At 48.2% G+C, this 8,986-nt stretch overlaps 1 protein-coding gene across 1 annotated transcript; it reads left to right on the plus strand.

The window, feature by feature from the left end:
* Positions 1-369: 369 nt before the first annotated feature.
* On the plus strand, positions 370-6,898 carry KLF10 (KLF transcription factor 10). The gene is made up of 4 exons (XM_082364366.1): positions 370-547; positions 3,725-3,958; positions 4,065-4,977; positions 5,284-6,898. Exons 1-4 carry the CDS (start codon positions 512-514, stop codon positions 5,541-5,543), a joined length of 1,443 nt encoding a protein of 480 aa, XP_082220492.1. The 5' UTR covers positions 370-511; the 3' UTR covers positions 5,544-6,898.
* The last annotated feature ends 2,088 nt before the right edge of the window (positions 6,899-8,986 follow it).

Below are 8,986 nucleotides of genomic sequence, written 5' to 3' on the forward strand. Positions count from 1 at the left end.
ACCTCCCACGTGGGGCCGGCCCTCCGCAGTGCCTGGGCGCGCCGCCGCTGCCGCGCCTCCGGTCTAGGTCCTCCGCGCCGCCCCCCCTAGGCCAGGGAAGGGGACCGCAGGCGGGGGGTGGGTGAGGGGTAGGGGCGGTGTCACTGAGTCAGGTGGCGGCGGGAGTTCCCTCGGGCTGGGCCGAGGGAACACGCTGCCGGAGATTGTGTACACGCTCCACTGACACAAGCTTCACGCTGCCGGGCAGCCGCTGATCACGCGTGGCCCCGCGAGCCCATTGGCCGGCGCCTCACACACCTTTGCCGCTGATTGGCCGGCGGCAGGCTCCGCCCCCACCCCCGCCCGCGGCGCGGGGCAGGCGGAGCGGCTACCTGAATGGGGAGGGGGCAGACGGCGCGGAGCGCGGCGGTGGCGGGAGTGGCGTCGAGTGTCTCCGGGCGCCCGTCTGTGGCCAGGCAGCCAAGCAGCCTAGCAGTCAGTCAGCTCGCCGCCGGCGGCCAGGCAGCCAACCATGCTCAACTTCGGCGCTTCTCTCCAGCAGGCTGCAGTAAGTGACCTGGGGATGCCCCTGCCCTACTCTGCCTCCCTGAGTCTGAGGGGCCCCCGGGGCGCGAACTCCGAGCCCCTGACATCAGCCTCGCCTGAGGACTGAGGCTGCAGCGGAGTCGTGGGAGAGGAAGGGGCTTCCCGCCTGCAGACTGGGCATTAGTGAGGGCGTGTGCGTCGCGGAGGGGCTCAGGAGAAGCAGGCTGGTATCTAGAGACGAAGGGAGAGAGGGTCTTGCTCAAGGTGTAATGAGGGGAAGGGGCAGCTCCGCTGGGAGACTTGAAGCAGGTGAGGGGGAGGATGACTGGAGGGGCGGGAAGAGTGAGGAGGGGGCTGCTGCCCTGTCAGTGAGAATAGGAGGTGTGGAAGGAGGAGGGGGACAAGGGGCCACCCTGCACCTGGCGCCGGGGAGAGATGCCTCCGTCTGGAGAAGGAATGCGACGCAGGGTGGGAGGGGGCTGCCCAGGAGCATTTGAGGGGCGGGGTGTCCGCTGGAGAGGAGAGGGGGCTTCCCATCTTAGGGCTCTGAAAGGAGGCTTGCAGGACGGGGCTGCTCAGCAGATAGCGGGGGCTGGGGGAGGGGCGCCCGGCGTGGGTGCGGGGGATGGCACGTGGGCCCGGGACCGCCGAGGGAGACCGGGGCGTTGCCCCCCCCAAGACGGCTGGAGGGGACTCCCCATCTCGGGAGCGGGCAGGTGGCCGCCTTCTGAGGACGCCTTGGAGGGGGGAGGGAGCCGCCTCGGCGACAGGAGATGGGAGGGTGGGAAGCGGGACCCAGCAGCGGGGCGGGGAAGGTGGGCGGGGGGAACCGGGCTGCGAGACGCGGGGGCAGCGTGTCGGGGCGGGAGCCGCAGGCCGTGGAGCCGAGCGTCTGGAGCGGGGCCTGTTGGGGCTGCACGTCTGGGAACTCGTGGAGACGCGCAGCTGGCGGGGGCCGGTACTGCCGGAAACCGCGGGGAGGGGACGCGCGTCTTCGGGGACAGTCAGGGTGGTCTGAGATCCCGCGGGAGGCGTGGGCGGGAAGCGCCGAGGGCTCGGCCGGGTCCCCGGGGGCTGCGGCCGGAGGAGGGCGGGGGCCGGGTTTCCGCGGGGACCCGGCTCCTCCTCCGGCAGCTGAGGCGGAGGCCGGGGGTGGGCCGGGAGCGGATGCGCCCGGGGAGCTTCTCGTCCCTGAGTGACCCAGCCCCGGCCTCCGCCAGGGGCGGGAGCGAGGCCCGGCCCCGCTGTCGGTTCCTAAGGGAACGGCGGCTCGCGGGGAGCTGGAAGGGGCGGGCGCTCCTGGAGCCCGGCGCCCGCGGCTCCGCCCCTCCCCGCGGGCTCGGGCGCGCACTGCCGGGCGGTTGGCGGCGGCGCCCGCGGCCCCTCCCCCGGGCCGTCGCGAGGGCGGGGGCCCGCGGGCTCAGGAAGTAGGTGAAAGGTGACGGCGCGGCAATTCCCAGTTCAGGTTTCCTGCGCCGCCCGGAGCAGCCGCTGATCACGCTTTGTTCACATGCCTCGCCCCCTCCTTCTCCTCCTCCGCGCCCCCGCCCTTCGCGGCCCAGCCAATCCCAGCCCGGGCCGCCCGGCCTGCTGGCCAATGGCGGGGGCAGGGACGCGGGGACGTGCGAGCGGCGAGGAATGTTCCCAGTGACTCACCCGCGAGCCTCATTGAGGCTAGGGCGGCCCCATCCGTCTGTCCCAGCCAGCGAGGATCTCCCCCGCCGTCCGCCCCCGCCCCTCGTCTGCCTTCCCGGCCCGCGCCTCCGCCCGCGCTTCCCTTTCCTGCCTCTCTCGCGGCCCACTCCCTTTCCTCCCCTCCCGACTTCTCCCTGCCCTTCCCAGCTCACACTCTCCTTCCCTGCTGCCTGCCTTTTCTCTTTTTTCCTTTGCATTGGCGTCTTGAGGCTTTTACACAACATGTGCTGTCCGTTGCAGCTTATATAAAGGGCCCGCGATTATGCAATTGCATTGTTAGCGATGTTTCAAGAGCGATGGCTTCTTAAGGCTTCAACACGAAGGGTTTATGCGTTTTTTTCAACAAGTGTTGAGATTAATATCTTGCCATGTAAAGACTATTCTTCGGTATTTTTACACAATCTCTGCTTTGACCAAAGAATGGGATCACATTAGTGGAAAATTGGAGAGATGGAGGGTAGTAACTTTTAGTTCAGTTTAAGGAACTTTAATATGAAGCATTAAATACCTGATAGAAGGAGTTGTTCAAATAAATACAAAGCATGTGCTGTTATTTTTATCAAGGAGTTCTTTAAAATATTAAAATAAGGTTCTGTTTTGACAACTGAAGATTCCTTACAATCAGAGTTTTTGCAAATTTGAGTCGGATACTAAATTTTCTGATTATCTCTTTTTTGTGCTATTGCATTAGCTGGTCATAGTTACGCATAGCAAACCATTGTGTTAAGTATAAGATCCAGTGAATGAGAACACAAACATGAAGAAGTTGAAATTACTCTTTACAAAGGTCACACCCAAATCAACAGACCACAGCTCTGTCCACTATACTTTGCCTTTTTAAAAGAAAGTTTTGGCCCTTTTTTTTTTTCTGGTAGGAACTCATATCTGAAAAGATCTCATACCATACCTGTAGTATTTCTTTTAATGATTTTTAAAAAATATTTGTTTAATTATTTGGCTGCCCCGGGCCTTAGTTGCCGCACGCAGGATCTTTAGTTGAGGCATGCATGTAGGATCTAGTTCCCTGACCAGAGATCAAACCGGGCCCCCTGCATTGGGAGCCCGTCGCCTTAGCCACTGGACCACCAGGTCCCCATACCTGTAGTATTGAAAAAAGATGACTTTTTTGCAGAGCCTTCCCTTAGTTATTTTGTCTGACTCCTGTTGCAGTTGGCTACTCTGGAAAGAATATAAAATGTTTTTTCTTCTAAGCCAAGCAGTTCTTTTTTGGATTACAAGGGCATGGATACCTTTGGCCTTGGTCCTCATAATGGTAATAAGTTCCTCTTTACCTTGCAAGGGTATCAGTGTTCATTCAGGCCTAAGTGTGAGAGGAAGAATGAGGAAGACTTTTATCACTATTACCATCAGAGTAGGGATGAGAAAAATTATTTCAAGTTTTATTTTGAAAAATTGTGCAGATTGTAAAAAGAAAATTGCACATTGCTCTGCGTGTCATGTGGATGACAATACGCTTATAGCATTTAATCTTTTGTACTTATAGGAGGAAAGAATGGAAATGATTTCTGAAAGATCAAAAGAGAGTATGTATTCCTGGAACAAAACTGCAGAGAAAAGTGACTTTGAAGCCGTAGAAGCACTTATGTCAATGAGCTGCAGTTGGAAGTCTGATTTTAAGAAATACATTGAAAGCAGACCCGTTACTCCAGTGTCTGATATGTCAGAGGAAGAGAATCTGCTTCCTGGTACACCTGATTTTCATACAGTCCCAGCATTTGTAAGTATTGTTGCTTTAAAGATGAGTGTAAATGATAGAATTTCTTATAATTTATATAATGAACTCTACTATTCTTCACGCTGTTGCCTGTATTTCTCTTCTCTAGTGTTTGACTCCACCTTACAGTCCCTCTGACTTTGAACCCTGTCAAGTGTCAAATCTGATGGCACCAGCGCCATCTACTGGACACTTCAAATCATTGTCAGATACTGCCAAGCCTCACATTGCTGCTGCACCTTTCAAAGAGGAGAAGAGCCTAGTACCTGCCCCCAAACTCCCCAAGGCTCAGGCAACAAGTGTGATTCGTCATACAGCTGATGCCCAGCTGTGTAACCACCGATCTTGCCCAGTGAAAGCAGCCAGCATCCTTAACTATCAGGACAATTCTTTTCGAAGAAGAACCCACCTAAATGCTGAGGCTGCAAGAAAAAACATACCTTGTGCAGCTGTGTCACCAAACAGATCCAAACGTGAGAGAGACACAGTGGCAGATGTTGAAGAGAAAGCAAGTGCTGCACTTTATGACTTTTCTGTGCCTTCCTCAGAGACAGTAATCTGTAGATCTCAGCCGGTCCCCATGTCCCCACAACAAAAGTCGGTCTTAGTCTCTCCACCTGCAGTATCAACAGGTGGAGTGCCACCTATGCCCGTCATCTGCCAGATGGTTCCCCTCCCTGCAAACAACCCAGTTGTGACAACAGTCGTCCCCAGCACTCCACCCAGTCAGCCGCCAGCCGTCTGCCCACCTGTTGTATTCATGGGCACTCAGGTGCCCAAAGGCGCCGTCATGTTTGTTGTACCCCAGCCCGTTGTTCAGAACCCAAAGCCTCCAGTGGTGAGCCCAAATGGCACCAGACTCTCTCCCATTGCCCCTGCTCCAGGGTTTTCTCCTTCAGCAGCAAAAATCACTCCTCAGATTGACTCATCAAGGATAAGAAGTCACATCTGTAGCCATCCAGGATGTGGCAAGACGTACTTTAAAAGTTCTCATCTGAAGGCCCACATGAGAACACATACAGGTACCAACTATTTCTTATTTATATTTAAGTTTTAGAAATTTGGATGAAGGTTTTTTGGCAATGAGCACAAATGTAAACCAGGCATGTTAAGGAAGAACTTGCCTTATTAGCCAATTCAGTGGATGGTATTTACCAGTGCAAGGTCTTCTAAAAGATTTCATCAAGGTGTTTTTGTTTTAATTTCTCAAAGGATGATTCTTTAAATGTCTAGGTAGTTACTTTAATAGTCTTAAATGTGATTTAATATGTAACTTACAGTGACTTAATAAATGCATAATAATAATAATATGACTTTTTTTGTTTCAGGAGAAAAACCTTTTAGCTGTAGCTGGAAAGGTTGTGAAAGGAGGTTTGCCCGTTCAGATGAACTGTCCAGACACCGACGAACCCACACAGGTGAGAAGAAATTCGCCTGTCCCATGTGTGACCGGCGGTTCATGAGGAGCGACCATTTGACCAAACATGCCCGGCGCCATCTGTCAGCCAAGAAGCTACCAAACTGGCAGATGGAAGTGAGCAAGTTAAATGACATTACCCTACCTCCAACCCCTGCTCCCACACAGTGACAGACGGATGGCGAAGAATCAGACTAACTTTGGTCACAGCCAGAAGCCAGTGGTGATACAAAAATGCTTCCACTGCAAGTCTGTGGCCCTCCAGTGCGGGCTGCAAGTAGAAGCCCCACGGCCTGGGGAGAAGGCCCAGCCTGGGTTAGATGGTAAGAAGTGCTACGGCCACAGGCAGCTCACAGAGTGGCAGGACTCATTTCTTACCACGTAAGAGAGATGAGAAAGTTTTTATTCCTTTCAATATTTTTTGAAGGTTTCAGGTGAGGTCAGCCCACCCACAGGTAGCACAGATTTTGAATTTGTGTGCACATTTGTTACTTTACTTTCACCATTTATACTTGAGACCAACTTTTCAATGTGATTCTTCAAAAGCACTGGTTTCAAGAGTGTAGAGACTGAAAGTAAACATTACGGTACAGAGATGGAGATGTAAAATTGATTTGTATTATCGCGAATATTATTATCCTTTCCTAGAGTTATCTTGTTTACTATTCTTAGTCTTTCCATTCAACTTCGTGGACATAGTTGTTAAATATATCTAGAACTAGCATTTTTACACTAGTTGCTGACGTTTGGAATTGAGCAACTGTATATTGCTGAAGAGGTCCCAAAGAATTGGAATCCTCATTAATTTAATTGCTTTGAAGTGTAGCTTCAGGGTTTTTTTTGCGTTTTTGTTTTAAAAGTTTAACAAATGACTATAACTAGGCATTTTATTATGCTTTGAACCTTAGTTGGCTGCAGTTCCCTGTGTAGATTTGAAAATTGTATACCAATGTGTTTTCCGTAGACTCTAAAATACACTGCACTTTGTTTCGAAAAAAAATTGAAGATGAAAACACATATTGTAAAGAAGGGATATTAAGGATTTTAGATAACTCCTTCAAAAAGATGGCTTAGGTCATCAGTAAAGAACCCTTACGTTATGAGGATGTAACATGTGCTTTATTGAATTAGAAAGTGAATGAACATTATTCACAAGTGGACAAATGTCCTGTTAATTTATAGGAGTTTTTTTAGGGGGGAATGTGGAAGTAGATAGAAAAATAATTAGAACATTCACTTTTGTTAACAGTATTTCTGTTATATTCTGTTTTGTATAGTGGATGATATATACAGTGGTAAAACAAAAGTCAGTTGTTTAAAATATATAGTGAAAAATGTCACTATGTCTTTCCATTTAACATTTTTCTCTATATTGGGTGTAGATTTCTGCCATCAAAACTTTGGACCCTTGGAAAACAAAAAATTTTCTTTTAATAAAAAAAATCCTTGTGATTTACAATTTGCACAATATTTCTTTTGTTGTACTTTATATCTTGTTTACAATAAAGAATTTCCTTTGGTATATATGTAATTGGTTGATTGTATTTGTTGAAAACCATTCTCACTCTGACCTTGACATTGATCACTGTGGTGCTATCCAAAGACTTATGGTCTGAATTTCTCTAAGGGCCTCATTCAAATTTAGAACTGTAGGAGTATATCTTTAACATGAGTAATCAATTTAGAGAGTATGCAAAGCAAGGCCAGGGAATTCCCTGGTGGTCCAGTGGTTAGGACTTGGCACTCTCATTGACAGGGGCCCAGATTTGATCCCTGGTCCAGGAACTAATACCCTGCAAGCCATGTGGCACAGCCAAAAAATAATAATAATAATAAAATAAAATCTAATTAAAGCACACACACACACACACACACACACACACACACAAAGCAAGGCCAGATATCTACCTATATATTCACTGATAATGTGTTAGCCTGCCTGTTCTAAGAAAGCAATACATTTTAATTTTTAAACATTTTTGTATGTTGTGATGATGTGGGGTTGAAATATAGCTCTGGCTCTCAGCAAAACCTTAAGTAGCACTGAGTTAAAGGGAACACCACATGAGTAATTACAGTAATGACTGCTGTGAAATGAAAAGAAGCCTGACCTATTAAAGAGTAAATTACTTCTAGAAGTTAGATTAACTCAGACCATTCAGTGATACCTTAAATGCAATAAACATACTAGTACTTAAGCTGCATGAAAGCTAATCCACCTCTGAAGAGAAATACTTGCTAGTCACTTGCCAGTAGAACTAGGAGCTGTAAATGCTACTTAGTGTATGGCATATAATTTTGGAGATTAGTATTTTAATTTGCTCTGAGATTACCTTGTCATGAGAGAACATCTTCCACGGTTCCCAGCTTATTAGTTGACCTGGTCTGGCTCGCTGTTGAGCGCCATGGTAAGGGGCAGTGTGCTCACTTGGCACCAGCTGTAGGACAGGCATCCTGAGCCATCCATGTACCTGCTGATCCTTTTCTTGGAAACTTACACCACCTAAGCACAGCACAGCTGCTGGAGGGGACCTTGCCATTCTGTAGTTTCTGTGTTGGGACCTGGACCATCCTAACCCCTAGAGTTCCTCATGGTGGCAGGTCTTCAGAAGTGGGAATAAAGCAAGGTGGCTGAAGTAATCTCTGCCTGTTCTAAAGCCCAGTCCCTTGTAATGACAAAGCCAGTGGAACTGTGTGTGCCACCCATTGCTATGTTCTTCCCAGTCCTAGTTGACACCTGACACTTTTCCTTAGAAATCTTGTAAATCATTTGAATAGAGTATTATATATGAGTTGAATGTTGATGCAGGCTCTGATCTTGATGCAAAAGTTGTCCCCCAAACAAGTACATTTGTAGCATGTTATGATAATGTGGTTTTAGTGTAGCTTTAGCATGTCAGTTTTGGTTGTTGTCTGATTTATATATTAAGTTGAACTATATGAAATTGCTGATATTCAGCTCTCAACAGTTAATTCTTTTTAGATAATTGTAGACTTAGAGAAAGTTGCAAAAATAATTACCATATACCCTTCATCTAGCTTCCCCTTTTGATAACATCTTCCATAGCCATAGAACATTTATGAAAATGAAGAAATTAACTTCAGTACGATATTACTAGCTAAAGTACAGACCTTATTTGGGTTTCACTGGTTTTTCTACTAATGTCTTCTTGCTATTACAGGACCTAATCCAGGGTCTCAAATTGCATTTAGTTGTCAATCTCCACAGTCTCCTCCAATCTGTGGTTATGCCTCAGTCTTCTCTCATCTCTTTGGAAGAGTACTTGTCAGTTATTTCTGCACCTCAGTTTGGGTTTGTCTGATGTTTTTTCATGATTAGATTGAGGTTATGCATTAATTGGGAAGATACCACAGAGTGATAATGTCCTCAGTGCATGATATCAAGGAATATGGGATGTCATTCTGTATTATGGGAGATGTTAACTTTCATCACATGGCTAAGGTGGTGATATCTGCTGGAATTTTCACTGTAAATTGACTATTTCTTGCTTTATTAAATATTTGGATGGAGATACTTTAAGACTACACAAATAACCTATTTCAACTTTTTCCCAATCATTTTAGTATCCTTAAGTGGATCTTGCCTGAGGCAG

This window comes from Balaenoptera borealis (assembly GCF_965194805.1).
Source record: "Balaenoptera borealis genome assembly, chromosome: 17".
Taxonomy (NCBI): domain Eukaryota; kingdom Metazoa; phylum Chordata; class Mammalia; order Artiodactyla; family Balaenopteridae; genus Balaenoptera; species Balaenoptera borealis.

Bases quoted from the DNA above. Each gene is read 5' to 3' on its own strand.
- KLF10 (XM_082364366.1), top strand. From the start codon at position 512: ATGCTCAACTTCGGCGCTTCTCTCCAGCAGGCTGCA. The intron at 548-3,724 runs GTAAGTGACCTG...TTGTACTTATAG, and splicing joins CTTCTCTCCAGCAGGCTGCA to GAGGAAAGAATGGAAATGAT. The intron at 4,978-5,283 runs GTACCAACTATT...TTTTTGTTTCAG, and splicing joins CCACATGAGAACACATACAG to GAGAAAAACCTTTTAGCTGT.